Here is a 15,237-nt window from a genome sequence, read left to right as displayed (position 1 = left end):
TGGCATATGAATAGTTATTAAAGCTGAACAAACTTGAGGGGAAGAAACTCTCGAAAGCCCTTGAGGATCTTCAAAGACATGAAGAGTTCGAAGATGGTTTCCCCCATAGTCTGAGTCAGTCTGGAGCTCTCTTGCTCCAGAGTGCCACAGACCCGCTCCATTGCTACATTTACATCATCTGCTACCTGCCAGGAGGGAGAATTGGAAAGAGGCAGAGTCAAATTTAGCAACAACAACATCACAGCATGACTCACAAAGACTTCAGAAGACTTTTTCACCTTGTTTCAAAGACTTACCTGTTTTTCCAGCTGCCTGTATGATATGCTGAAGTAATCTACTTTCACAGCACTGTGAGAGCAAAGAACAAAATGACATGAGACCAACTACTAGGTAACAACACAAAATGATAAAATGCTACTTGGTTGTATTTTATAAAGTACGTAGCACATACTCTTGGCTTTAGTAAAAATAAATAAAGAAAGAAATAAATAAATAAAAATAAATCACCTGTAGAAGAGTTTGTTGTAGATGTTTTGGCCTCTCTGTATGTCTGCACAAACTGCGTCAATCACCTGAACCATTTTTTTCAGCTGCTCCTCCAGAGACTGAATTATTAGAGAAGATTAACAAGCTTCAGCGTGCTTAGTAAAATAAGATTCCTTCTACCTTTACACGTCATAAACTTACCCCTTCCTCTGGTTTGTACTGGGCAATTAAGCTTTCATACCACTCAGATGATCCTTTCTGTTGATGAAAAGAAACAACGGGTTTCACCGGTGATGTAACAACATTTAGCGACATATTTTGTCAAAGTGAAGTCTGCACTGGTTGCTGTCAGCATGTATTAACATGTGAAGTTTTGTCATAATCGAAAGACATGAATATTTCTGGTTCATGTTTCCTACCCAACGGTATCGATGTCCAAGACTGTTAATTTGAAGAGGAAAAGGAAGAGTTTCCTCTTCAAGAAAATGTGTTGACAGATGCCAGAGGCAGGTTTTGTAACCTTCTGATTACAATACTATCAAAAATTGTCTTTTAAATTGTCTGTGAGGCATTATTTTATGTACTTTGGTATAATCAAAAACTGTTAAAGAGGGATGAATGAAATTGTAAGCTCTGTGAAACCAGGGGAACTGTTAGTACAGAGTTTTACAATGGCTAGAATTTCCCACCATCCCTTAAAATAGCAAGATTACTCATAACGCTTGAAAGAGGCACTCAGCAGTAAATCAGTTCTGGATGCATTTATCCTGTATTTTTATGAGTATGTATTTGTAGCTTATACAAAATACCTGAACTGATCAAAGAATAACAAGATTATTCTACACTGAACTGAGACTCTTCATAGGTTCATAAAATCTTTATTGACGGGGGAACTTGTGATTTTTTGAGATAGTTTGACATTGAATTTTTTTTCTGTTATTCTGATAGACAATAACCCTCTTTTCCTTGTGCTTGCATGATCTTTTTCTGAATATAATCTGTATTGTAAATTGATACACCATTTTCCAGAGTAAAATTCATGTAACACAACCTATCAGATTTCCAGTTATTTCTATTTTGGCAGACTGAACTACTACAGCAGAAGAACAAGTCCTGTGGCGTTTCACTGAGTTGTAATACAGATGTTCTGTTTTGCTATAAATGCTTGCCCATTGTTACCTTGACAGCAGTGGTGATGTCCAAATGAAGCTCATTTCGGAGAGGACAAACAGTCTTAAATGCCCTCATGTTTTGCATGTAGCCAATCCCCCTGGCATGCACAGACAGGAAAAACCAATTACATGACAAAATTGCTATTCAACTCATCACATAGTGACACATTGTTCTCAGAGTTTAGCAAGTATAATAGCTGCAATCTCACTAAATGAATTTCAGTCTAATTGTATGCAGGAGTCTGGGTTATTTATGCAGGAGGAGAAAGATACATGTTGGGTGTGTATGAGAGTTTGTATGACTGGCAGTTTGTTTTTATGTAATAATGGGGTCCATTACCTGAGCAATCACTAACTTCTGTAAATATGTTGACAACATTACAATTCCCACATGAAAATGTTTGAATATTTCTTTTTTTTAATTCAGATTTAAATCATGCCAGGCTCAGGCATGAGTATTCTCTGTTTAGAGAATACTCAAAAACATTACATTACTTTGTGTAGCATAAAGTTATTGTTTCTAAATTTTCTGATAATCAGAACCTTGTCTTGTTGAGATAAATGTTGCCATGGTGATCTGATAAAGCTCATAAGATACATCTACAAACATTTGCTGCACTTTCAATCTTTAAAAAGACACGAGTAGCTTCAGATTTGTTTTGTATTGCAATGTAAGCAATAAGTATGAGAACATTTTTACAAGTTTTATGAAAGCTTAGCATGATATAAATGAAAAATAATATAAAGATAGATGAGAATATGTCAGAGTACTGGCACACAAAATTCTGCCTTTTGTAGCATTTGTGCGACAATTTGTTGTTAGAAACAAATGATCGTTATCTTGTTTTGTATGACAATGAGAAATGATTGAGATAATATCTTTGTAATATACTTTGATATTACTGCTGCCTGCACAGAGTGCGACTGAACGGCTTTAGTCTCTCTGTGTTCGTTGGAGTGAAAAAGGTTCTTGGTATGGGAGCGCAGGCGAGAGCCTGATGTGATGGTGGTGTGACTTTACCTCAGCATGAGCTCGTAGCGTGTAATGGCAGCAGCGCTTGTGCAGGGGAAAACCTGACGCATGTTCTTCATCAGGCACAGGCAGTGCTCTGTGTACAGTCTGAAGCTGTCTGACAGCTGCCTCTCCTGGACACAGGAAGGGCCCTCAGTTATAGCTTCCAGTACACTGGCTGTGGGACATTTTTGGCTGAACCAAAAACCTTGATGAATGCCAGTGAAGGGCTGAGCTAATGAGGTGACTGTTTCTAGGCGATGGAATTTTTTTTGTTTGTTTTTTTTTTCCCCTATTGGGAAGCCGATAATGTAGAACCTACCAGGTCTCCCCTCACGGTGGGAGGGTCCCACTCTGCATCGATGGTCCTCAGGAGGCGCAGCAGCAGGGAGTAGCACAGCCTCTGGTTCCGATGATGGTTGCTGTAGCACTGCCAGCGCCTGCATAAAACAAAAGAAAATATGCACCTTGCAGGCAAATGCTTTAGGTCTCATACTTAATTTAATCAATGTAATTTTGTCATTAATACCTACACAATAGCCTGCTGTAGAGGTGAGAGATCAGTTTGCACAGCATGGTGAGTTAGTACAGTCCATGCTGGAGGAGAAACCTGTCCATTCCAGTTGTAAGGCTCTCTCTGGGGTTTTAAAAGAGTGACAATGTAATTTTATTCACATATTATGCAAAGTAAGATGCTTTTTTGTCAAACAGATGATGTTTGTGTGTGAGTTGTTACAAACATCTAAATACTAACCAAGGTCTCATACCAATGTAGAACAAAAAGCATCTGTCACTTCAGAATAATTACAACACTTAAATCATAAAAGGGAGAAGCTGTTAGCTCCAAGAAAGGTTGCAGCAAAATCATAACCAGTGGAACAGCTTTGTTCAGTTCAGCAAATTAAAGTTTAACGGGAAAACATTAACCAATCTTTTTAAACAAGCTTTGGCAAGTTTATGGGTTTTACATGCTCAACATTTTTGCACAAAATCATTCACAGGTAATATTTAATTCTTTCAAATTGACTTGTTTTAGGAATCTCCCACTTTGATGCAAATAAGTTGTTGCTGGTCACGCCCTCCCAACTCGTTATTTACACTTGGCCTTTAAACACGTCCAAATGCCTTAAACTGTTGTGTAATTGTACAACCGTACATCTTTGCCCCTGGATCAGACCCAGAAGCATAAGAAGATGAGCCTTCTTTGGTTTCTAATTTTAATACTGATATTTTAACATTTAAAAATAATAGACAAAATGCTAAAACACTTGTCTTTTCCAGCAGCCATTGTACAGCCCACATACAGCAATAAATTGATCAGCTCCATTGTAACAAATACTGATGATTGAGAAGAACTTATTAGGCATGTTTTATCTCAATAAAGAGATCAGGTTATTGATTTTATGAAGATATGAGCATAAAAGACAAAATCCATACTAATCCATAACCTTTGAATATTTTTCTTCCAAACTGAAATACATATCTAGCCAGAATCATTTTATTGGCCAAGATTGTGTACACAAACAAGGACTTCATCTTCGGTTTAAAGCACTCAGAGGTAAGATGACTCAGATTTAGAGCACAGCTGTAAAATATAAATATAGAGAGTTTACAGAAAATAAAGTAAAGAAGAAAAAGAACATGCATACTAATAGTTTTTGTGTAAAGGTAAAAAAAAAAAAAGAAAGCTAAGTTCCCTTCTTTTGTTTCACAGTAGAGTAGCTGACCATGTTCATCAAAGACAACCTGGGGAAAGACATTACTGTCTGTGCAGGCTGGTTTTGGAAAATAGCACCAGCCTGACTATAAAAGTAGAAACAGTTTTAATATTAATCTTGTAAAATGGTCTCGAGGATTTCTGAAGGTCTTTGGTTTCGTTTTCTTTCAAGTTTTTTGGTTAACTTCATCATCACTTTAACAGGAATGTTTTCTCGTTTTTAATTGTGAAGGCACTTAACTCAGACCTATGAATGTATCAGACATAAAAGGCTCCCACACACAAGGCATAAGCCATTAAAAAGATAACTTGCAAAAAATACAAAATAAAATTATTTGGGTCTTTTTCATGCAGTCTTTACCAATGATATCTACTTAGATGAGTGAGAAAGGCAACATAATTTTATACAATTTCTGTGTTGTCTCAGAAAGCTAAAAGGACCTGACACAAAATAGATATTTAGCTTAGTTAAATCATCTCTCAGTTAATATTTTGTAGGATTTTATGACAAAAAGACAAAGTATGCCGTTTTGATGACGAAAGATCAAAATGAAAACAGGTGATACAGCAGCCAAAATCCATAGAAAACATTTAAAAGACCTTCATAAACCTAATTTGAGTTAATCAAGACCAATTTAAAAGCGTATGACAAAGATTTTCTTCTTAGATTATAAGAATTATGTAATTGTTAGATTATTATGTTTCTCATATTTCTGTTTCATATTTCTACTAATTTATATTATTAGTAGTTTATATTTAAAGGTTGGTTTAGTGTTCTCACCTCAGAGAGGGAGAATTTCTTAAACTGTGTGAAAGACATAACTGACCTGTCCTTGACCTCGAGCATGTTTTTGCAGGTGGTGTCTTAATCTCCTTTAGGAGAACTTCCTGAGATACTCCTCACTTGTAAAACTGTCTCTGTGTAGAATGTAGTTTCTGTGCTTCTCCTTTCCTTGTTATCAGAATACCCCCGATCTTTTAAGATCACTCTCCCACATTCCACTCACTTGTTTCTTTTGCTAATAAAAGACAAGCTCTGAAGCAGAGTGTCAGAACGCACGGTGAACTGAACAGCTGGTGGAGGCCAGGCTGGCTTCTTACGGGCCGGTTTCTGCCAGGCAGGCAGAAATGCCTGGGTTACTGTGTCTTCTCGCTTTTGCAAAAGCTTGGTTGAAACAAATAAATGTTGTCTGTGGTTCTTTTTTATATCGGTTGAGGAAGTACCTATCAGAAATCAACACCTTTGCAGAATACTATTAAACGGCTTGTTGTAATGAACAGTACATTACAGAATTGCTCTGTTTTTGCTTTTTTGTTGTGCTTAAATTTTAGAAATTATTAAACCTATTTGAAACTCAGCAAATATAACAAGAGTGTAGATAAAAAGTAGTTTTTAATAAATCATGATTTAAGTTAGTATGAAAAATTCTACCTATAAAAGCTGCATGACCCATGAGACGCCATGCCACAAAATCTTTAATTTAGGTCTGCACTTTCACTAGGCCATTCCAAAACCTTACATTTTTTATATATAACATATTTGAACAAATAATTTGCAGAAATCTTACCTTAACTTGAGCATGCTCGTACTCCACAATCTGACTCAAAAGTTTCTTGTGAATGGAGACATTTGTGTCCCTCTTTGATAAAGTTGTGTCTCTCTGAAGGTAAAACATGTATTAGAGGATGCATGAATAGACAGGTGCACATTTAATGGATGACGTCCTGTAGAAACCTGGCTAGTGAAGACTTTCAGAATAAGGTGACATTCTCCCTGAACTTTAGATGCACTTGACCGTGGCTCCAGCTTAAACCAGGTATCATATCCAGCAACAGGAACTTCCTGCAAGAAATAGTCAGTTTCCAGTTTGTTCCCAGTTTGATTTTGCATGTTTTGATGCAGTAGCTTTGCATGTTGATTGGACAGACATCGCCGCTCACGTTCAAAGGAATGTTGATGCATCCGAGGAAGTCGTCAACATTCTCCTCAGACCCCGATGACGCTGAGCCATTGGAACGCACTGACTTTGCTATTTGCTTAAAATACCTGGAAAGAAAAAAAATAATAATTTCCGGTTTTATTACTTGAAATTAAAATCTTGCCTCCATGAGCAAATGATTCTCTGGTCCCTTGGTTGTGATTGACATTCGGAGGTTTTCATTAGACATGTCTGCTATTCATCAGGCTCTACTGTCTGTGTGCACAGCTTTATGGGCGGCTGGCTTTTCTGTGACCGCCTTTCAAAGGATAAAAATCAAATGGTTTTGTGGAATCAACAAGCAGAACATAGTTAGTTTTTTAAAGCAAATGGATACAAAGGCCTCTTCATTCAATAACGGCCACTTCATGCCTTTTTCACATGAAAGTGATGGGTTTAATTTGTCTTCCGTTTACTGCCGCAATACTGACTGGATGAATTCACTGCTGAACCAATTATACATCAGGTTTTACACAGGATCAGGACCTGTTGCATCTTTACACATCAAAACAACCAGTAAACAGAAATAGTCACAAAGAAAAAAGGCCTTCTAGACATTTACCATCTTTTAGTAGATACACTGAACAGATTTCAATACAAAACTTGAGTTAAAAAAACTCTATTCAGGACAATCTGACCATATTTTAACATAAATGTTAAAATATGAGTTGACCTTGATTAGCCACATTGTCAAATAAAACCAGTTAAACAGAATATTATTTAAAACATTGTTTTAAAAAAGGCCTTTTTATGTTTAAATCTAAATAGTTTTTTTTTACAGTGTTGTAAACTGGTAAATTTTTCACCTGCCCATTCCTCGAAGCCCACTGACTTCATTGAGCTTTTTGCAGGCCTCTGCAACAGATACATCATCATCATGGTCCCTGCAGAAAAAGAAATTACTCACAGGTCAGCATAAGGTTGGGTTTCTTCTACTTTACTGTTTCACTTTGATTTACCATGAGGAGAACTGAGAAGTAAATGACGCGTCGAATAGAATGAATTTGAGCGACTTCTACTGTCTGAGTAGGAACAAGTTTCAAATAAGAAGTGTACATATTGTCCAAAATTGCCACAAAAAATAAAATAAAATGCAAAAATGCTACAAATAAGTAATTCATGACCATTCCCTAAACAAATAAAAAGCAACTACCAAAAAAAAAAAAAAACACTTATTTGTAAAGTGTTATCGAAGTGTCTGTCCTAGAGTTGTGATGAATAATTGAAATATTAAATTGAACAAATTCTAATAGTCACTACAATGACTACAAAACCACATCAACCACATTTGTTGACGACCTTTCTTAACCAAACAAGTGTTTCAGGATTCCAGGATAAAGTAATTTTTTGCATGAATTTCTCTTAAAATCAGGAACCTGTCTTGTCCACATACTTTTTGTGGATACAAAGAAATATTGCGGTCATGTTCTCCTGAGGGGACATTGTCCACGTATGTAACAGGTACAAGGAGTGCCAGGATAGCTTTTTGCAGGCTTACCCAGACACTGTAGGACCAAAGAAAGCACTGTGTTCACATTCTTGTCATAAAATGTGTGAAGTGGCTAGGCTCGCTAAGCCTTATTCTGGTTCTTAAATGGAAAAAAGGGAATGTGCACTTCATGTGAAAGGAATGGAATGATCTTGTTTGCATTGATGAAGCTGGTTAAGTAAGCATGATTGATAGTGTAGTCAGGATACATAAGGCAGGATGGAAACTTGGAGTTAAAGTTGTTTTTAAAGCATAGAGTTCTATAAAACCTTGCTCAGTGAAGCATTTGTTAGCATCAGTTCCTTTTACTTAAAGTGCAAATATCACAAAAGTGCAAATTATTTACTTTTTTTACTTAAAAAAGTAAATAAAACCATTTCATGGTCCAAGCTAACATGCAATTGAGTGTCAATGGAGTGTCAATCTACAGATACCATCAGAACTCTGCAAAAACTTCAAACTAACCTTTGAAGCCAAGTTTCACTGAAAGAAACTCAACATCACCCTCTTTGGGTCAGGCAGGAAACTGGCTACGTAAGTGTATCCGTCTAGTTTCATTGCTGACTCCATAAGGCATGCAGGGGCAGATCGTTTCTGCTTTTACATCCCCAGTTCAGAAGATTTGGGTGAAAACTGCTTAAAAATAGTTCAACATGCTTAAAGGCAGTCTGTTACACTGTCTCAGACTTGTACACCTATAGAATAATGGTAAAGTTCAATTAAAAACGAGGCGATAATGTTATTTATTTTCTTGACTTTTAAATTAAGACAGAACTTCATTTCAAACAAAGTAAATCAAATTTCCTTTGACATCCCTCAATTTAAAATGAGAAAAAAACTGATATGCAAAGAATTACATTGTAGCAGCTTTGCTTGTGTTCTCAACTTACCATATGTCCAGATGCAAGAGATCATTGTGAACATCGTCTATTTCACTAAAAACAGATGAAAAAACAGAAAACAACACATTGGCTTTAGATCCTCTTCATCACTAAGATTGACATTAAACACCTCGGTTCTGCTCTCACAGCAGTGAATATGTGGTGAGCTGGTCATACAAATAACAACTTGAGGCGTTAGTGTGAAACAAATGAAAGCGTGATTTCTGCATGTGACACAGTTATTGCCATGAACAGCATGTTTCAGAAAGCTTAAAGGTTTTTCTTGTACTCACAACACAAAGTGTTCATCCCACACTGGGTTTAGAGTCTCTGGCTTGACTTCGGTCACCTGAATGCATCTGGCAGGTAAAACTTCTTTGGTGCTAGAGCGTTTCTCCAGCTTTTCCCTCCTCTTTCTGAAGCTGAATTTTCTCTCCTTCTTCTCCTCAGTTTCTCGAGGGCTCTGACCCATCAGGATTCCCAGCATGCAGTAGGGGTCACTGTACCCTGTCATAGAGAAGGGAATAAACAATTTTTTTTTTTTATCCATCCATTTAGGTAGATAAATCGGCAACTGAAAATAATTCTTACAGTCCTGCAGTGACTCATTGTTAATAGTCAAAATGACTCAGAAACCTTTTAAGAAGCACTTGTGAATGGGGGTAGGAGGGAAAATCCAAAGAAGTCAAGTAAAAAAGCATTTCAGTCACATTTTACTACAGGACAAAGCATATTTCATGAAACACATTGTTTCCCATTAGAAAATACTTAGCTCAGGCTTTAATGTTTTTACCATTTGCATCCTTGGCCATCAGGCTCTTTGCTTTCATAACAGAGACTCTCAAGGAAAAACTGGCTCGCTGTAAGAAAGAAATATTTGTTACTTAAAAAAACCTGTACCAACAAGCAGCTTTAATGCTGAGAATGAAAGGTGGTGATGAGAATATCAGTATGTGCTGGGAAGGAAGAGTGCATTTACTCAAATTCTTGCATGACTGAACAGATTCAAAACAGAGATAAGGCTTCAGTTTAGCAAGGAGTGGTATTTGGGAAAGCTTGAGTTAAGAAAAAGTTTTGTTCAACTTATATAATTTAACCTCATCCGGGTTTTAATTTCTGCCGGATTAACTAGGCTGTCAGTGCATTACTGCTACAGACTTTAACAAATATGTACAGTATGTGTGCAATCAGAAACCTCACTATCAAAATGCGGTATTTCATCTCAAATTGCAATCCATCATGCAAAGTGCTGTGCAGTTGCTTTTTCATGTGAGATTGTCTGGCGAAAAAACCTCTACAGGCATGTAGGCCTGATGCGTTTCTCGCTCCATAACTTATTTAGCTGGAACCTTGTAATTTAGCTCTTCTCTTTTGCTTTTGTTTGCTTGCACTGTGGGTTCCAAAAGGCATCATTCATGCAAAACACATCCACAGACACAAAGCAGTAACTGCTCCTCTTCGAGGAGTGCTGTCTTGTTTCGCAGCTGAGTGAAGGAGAAAGTCTCTTTCCTCAGAAATAAAAAGCCATAATCTTCAGCAAAAACATGTATCCTAGTAAATCTATGTTTGAGATTGTCTTTATGAAGTAAAACAGGAAATAATTGTTTCCCTATTTTATTGACAGCTCAGGTTGATAAAAAACTTTGAACTGGGTGACAAGATTTGGTTTCCTAACAACTGAGGAAAAATTTAAAATATTCTTTAGAAAAAAAACATACATCTATTGTCAGTTTCAGAAGGCGACAGAATAAAATGCCTCACCTTTGATTCTTGAACTTTTTGAAGAATGATCTCATGTTCCTCATCACCCATGTCAAACACCTTGAACAAGATGTTCATACAATTATCTTTATGTAGTTACATGTCACAGTAATGTTTGCTAATTCTTTTGCAAAAAAGAAATTATTGAACATTACTATGGTTTTACACTGTTTCTTGCTTCTTTAGTATGTGAACTGTTGGGAAACCCTTTGAAATAGGACTCCCATTTCAGACAGTCAAAAGGCTACAATCCTTAGTGCAGCATAATCACAGCTGAATATCAGTCCAAAGTGTAACTGGGCTTTGATGTTTAATCAGTTTTGAGCCAAGAGCATCTGCTTGAATTCTTACAGCCTCCTCACAACAAATAACACTCTCTGGGAGGCCACCATCAGTGTTACTGACAGAAATTTAATGAAGCTACAGGAACACAGTCTGTTCTATGGTTGTGCTTGTGATTATTACAGGACACTCAGACAGACAGAAAGGCAGACACACATACAGATACCTTCAGCAGGTAAGCAAACAGCTCGTCGTCACTTTTCACATGTTCTGGAGCAGGCACACCAACCCTGTTGACCACCGTGTACACAGCTTCCTCATAAAGCAGATCCAGCTACATGAAAACACACTCCACTCAATAACTTCCTTTCAGGGACAAATGCACGAGTTCTTTTCCCTACATGATTTCTGCTCTGCTGCACATCACAAGCAGGGATAAAAGCCACATTTCTTTCCCCTCTTTTCGTCTTTTAAAACATAACTCCTGCTGAAACACAATGGAAATAGCAAAAAACAAGGCAACACACCTCTGTCCTGCTGACCCTTTCAGATATAAAGCCCTGGTCCACATGCTCTTGTGGTGGAGGCATTGTGCATGGCCCTCTTTGGCACTGCAAGGAGACAAATTCAGTTTAGGCTCTGATAAAAAGGTTCTGCTGGTCATCAGAGAAGAAGCTGAGGCTGCAGTCAGATATTGGAAAGCATTACTTAAGTCAAGTGAAAATACTTCACAAAGGTTGCTCTGCGAACACAATAAAGCAATCAGAAAGGGCTAAGGAGATGTAAATGTCATCGGCATGGACTTCAGAACTGTATGGAAAATTACCTGCTGTATTCACAATTAATAAGAGCTTGGCTGATATTCTCTATACAAGGTTACATTGTTCTTATTTAGATGTTTACATTGACACTAAAATTATTATAAGGTTTAAGGGTTATAGTGTATACAGTTGAGATTTATTTACTCTTACATAATACATAAGTGAGAAACAAATCACAGTTTTGTGAAGTAATGCTTATCTTTAAAACAGCATAAACTATTGAGTAAAGTAATTTTTAATGAATGTTAAAAACTGAAGAAAGAAATCCCACTAAATTTTAATGTCACAACGACAAATAGAAACTTAATTTCTTTTAGTTTGTCGATTTTTAAAGCAGTGTGGATGTGATTCACGTCTTGACCAACTTTGACGGTTTCCATTTGTGTCATTTTGCTGTGTTAACATGCAGCAATTTGGGTGTGAAGTCATGAGCTGCTTTCATCAGTCATGTCTTGCTCTGCCAGTAAAGTCTGAACATATCAGTCGACAGCAGCTTGCAACAGCTGAGCACCCAGTCTTCTGAGCACCCTGTTTAACCCAGTCCTTCTGTCTGTGGACGTCATAGTGGTCATGATGGTGGGCTGAAAGACAGCTCTGTGCCCTGCTGGCTACACAAACTGTTCACGTTTCAAATGTGTAACAGATGGAAAGGTGGAAGTTGGGTTGGGGTTACCTCAGCCTGGGCTGCCCGCGTCATGTTCTCCTGTTTCTGCAGGATGGCATTCATACGCTCAAAGAACTCCGCACTTTCCCCTGAAATCCTGCCAAGAAAGTGGAGCAAAATGAGAAACTGTTCTTCTTTCTACAACTTCTCTTAAGAGGACGAACTACACAGGTTGACCTAAACAGGCTACATCACCTGGCTCATGAATATTTATGAAATATTCATTTAGGTGAACACACACCCATGTTCAGTGACACTAGTGAAATCAAACAGTGTCTTGTTGACACACATTTTGATCAGGGTTTGTCAATACATGATATTTTTTGATCAAGTTTTATGTGCTACAGGACTTCCTCTCCTGCAGTTCTGTGTTTTATCAGATGTTTAAGCACCTTCTCTTGTCTAGCATTAGAAGGCTTTCAGTTGCTCTCTGCATGAAGCATGTTAATCAAATTTTATATGTCGGGTTGTGCCCAATATGCAAATGATGCTTTTCTGTTTCCTCCAGGTGGGAATGAATCCCAAAACTCCTGCTAGTCGCAGTTGTCATGGTGATGAAGGCATGTTCAGAAAAAGGGTAGCTGGCTGAACACCTTGGGAATCCCCAATAAATCCACCCTCTCCCTGACCTCTCCCCCTCCCAAATCTCTCAAGGGGTACCTTCCTCTCAGGTGGTATGGAAATAACAGACAACCGCCCTGATGTGAGCTGTAGCAGAACCGGCACAATCACTCTGGCTGTGAATTTTTGTTGTTTTTTTTAACTCCTCATCCTGACTATCCCCTCCCACTGTGATTCTGTCTTCTTCCTCATCTATCAGGCAACACTGTGCAGAAGAGCCCCTACTCCCTTCTTTATTAGCGTCATCACTTCGCAGCAGGCATATGGCAGCCCATCCCAGCACCCACTGACTTTCAGCATGGTGGGAGAGCGGATGGTAAACCCGTGATGGTGTTTATGGAGACTAATAGAAGGCATGCTGGCAGAACTGGGAGGATTTTCACTGATGTCAGGCCAAATACACAGTGAAATGTCTGATGTTTATTAGACAAAGTGACAGATTAATTCGAATTTCCTGTACATATAAATCTATTAAAGCTAGTGGGATTATAGCTCACAGTTATTATAGTACGAAACAATTACTGGGTTTCCAACAAATTGTCAATTTACTAGAATTGGTTTATTTTTATCCTGATCAGCTCTCATGAGTGACCCAAAAAAAAAGAAGGATTTTCTCAATCAGTAAATGCTATTATAATAATAAACGCTATTAGCTTGCACTGTGTGCAACAGTCAAGGATGTGAACTGTATTAATGAATGAAAAAGATTCAAAGGTAGCTGTGAGATGTTTGAAACAAAGTCAAATATAACTAGGATTAATTGGAATGTACGCTATCTAATAAGTAACTTGAAAATGTGACTAAGGTGAGTAAATGATCTTGTGATTTGTCAGAATATATGTTAAACCACTGATTGTGTAGTTCACAGTCCACTATGAGTTTATTGGCATGTAAAACTGACAATCAAAAGTTTTTTGTTTTTTTTAATTATGGTTGTAAGATGTTAAAAACTTAAAAGCTATTTACTTTAAACTGGAAAAGCCAGGATGCATGTAGCTACCAGTTCTGAGTAAAGTAGTGAACACATTTAATTAAGAAAGTTTAGACAAAATTACAAGTCCTCCATGATGACATATCTGAGGAGTGAGGTTATCGGTTATCTCCCAATATTTTGTAAGTATTAGAAGACTCTTAGAGAAAAATATTTAAATAGGTTTTTGCAGCTGTCACTTCAGCAAAGAGGTTTAGGATTTAACTTGGAGAGGTTACTATATGAAAAAGTTGCATGCACACTTATTGCTCATTATAAAGTTGGTTCCTTGGTATTTAGGGTTTTAATTTACACATAAAATATTTTGTGAGCCACTTGGTTTTTTTCTACAACTGTGTTCATTTGTTGTGTTCAACTGTTGTTGTCTCGTCTCTGGCGGTCAGCCTGAAGATTGTCTCTTTTTGAATGGGAGGCAATATATTTCAGGTAGGAAATAAAACCTTACTGATTAAAATGCACACAGATTATTTTGATTTCACATTTATACTTATATATAAACACATTTCAAATGCGTTTTTCAATCTGTCTTTCTCTCTTTGTTCTCACATACAGACACACAAACACACCAGCATAACCAGAATAACATTGATTTGATGTTGCTAGGAAACAAGTCTTTAAAAAAAGGAGGAAAAAAAAGTTCTAATTTATTTTTAAAATTCATCCAGATGCTTCAATCATGTTTTCCTCTGAAGAGAGAGAATCAGAGGCAAAGCAAAAATTGAAAATGTGAATCCCAGGTAAGTCTTCTATTTAAAAGAATTGTTTCAATCACCTCTAAATGAGTGTATGATGGGGACTGCATGCGCTCTCTGCAAACTTAAACATACCATGCCCTTGCATAAATGATGATTAGTTTTGTACCCATTACTGTTACCCCAAGCATGACAAAGAATGCAACATCCAGTTGGATCGGAACAAAATAAAATCCTTTTTTTTTCTAAAAATTGGTTTCATCAATGGCTGTGAAACTATATAAGCCTGCAACTCGCATCATAAACAAGATCTCTACGGCAAAGATCAACCTCAGTGATACAAAGACTGTTTTATTGTAATTATGTCTCTGATTAAGAAGCAAAACATTACAGGTGGAAAACCCAGAACAACCACAAAAGCTCTAATTACATCTCTCCATTCAGTAACTTGACAATTATATTTTTGTGCCAAAATAATAACAATATAAAAAGGTTAAACACAGAAGAGGCGAGCAGATAATCTCTGATTCTTTCTATTTTATTACTCTTTCAGTTTTAACTACTGTCATCTATGTTTTGTAATTTTTATTCTTCCCTTTTGGTTTTCAGATATAAAGCTTTCAAAGTTGGAGCTTCTTGAGAAACACTGTGGTACTTTTGTATTGTGAC

General features: G+C 37.1%; 1 protein-coding gene across 1 annotated transcript in view; it reads right to left on the bottom strand.

Moving 5' to 3' along the window:
• Positions 1-15,237, bottom strand: part of baiap3 (BAI1 associated protein 3) — a 39,920-nt gene that overhangs the window by 11,675 nt on the left and 13,008 nt on the right. Inside the window, exons 3-21 of the mRNA XM_055021586.1 lie at positions 12,274-12,361; positions 11,307-11,390; positions 11,006-11,113; positions 10,498-10,557; positions 9,530-9,596; positions 9,030-9,243; positions 8,746-8,790; positions 7,173-7,250; positions 6,329-6,434; positions 6,123-6,230; positions 5,956-6,048; positions 3,204-3,307; positions 2,993-3,110; positions 2,680-2,804; positions 1,666-1,756; positions 688-744; positions 508-605; positions 297-348; positions 34-185 (exon numbers count right to left, since the gene is read on the bottom strand). Of these exons, the coding sequence (XP_054877561.1) occupies positions 34-185; positions 297-348; positions 508-605; positions 688-744; positions 1,666-1,756; positions 2,680-2,804; positions 2,993-3,110; positions 3,204-3,307; positions 5,956-6,048; positions 6,123-6,230; positions 6,329-6,434; positions 7,173-7,250; positions 8,746-8,790; positions 9,030-9,243; positions 9,530-9,596; positions 10,498-10,557; positions 11,006-11,113; positions 11,307-11,390; positions 12,274-12,361 (1,848 nt within the window). The remainder of the gene's footprint in view (positions 1-33; positions 186-296; positions 349-507; positions 606-687; positions 745-1,665; positions 1,757-2,679; positions 2,805-2,992; positions 3,111-3,203; positions 3,308-5,955; positions 6,049-6,122; positions 6,231-6,328; positions 6,435-7,172; positions 7,251-8,745; positions 8,791-9,029; positions 9,244-9,529; positions 9,597-10,497; positions 10,558-11,005; positions 11,114-11,306; positions 11,391-12,273; positions 12,362-15,237) is intronic.

This window comes from Poeciliopsis prolifica, unplaced genomic scaffold, assembly GCF_027474105.1.
Source record: "Poeciliopsis prolifica strain line A6 unplaced genomic scaffold, Auburn_PproV2 SCAFFOLD077, whole genome shotgun sequence".
Classification (NCBI taxonomy): Eukaryota; Metazoa; Chordata; class Actinopteri; order Cyprinodontiformes; family Poeciliidae; genus Poeciliopsis; species Poeciliopsis prolifica.
Note: the sequence above shows the minus strand (reverse complement) of the source record. Positions and strands in the feature narration are given on the sequence as shown.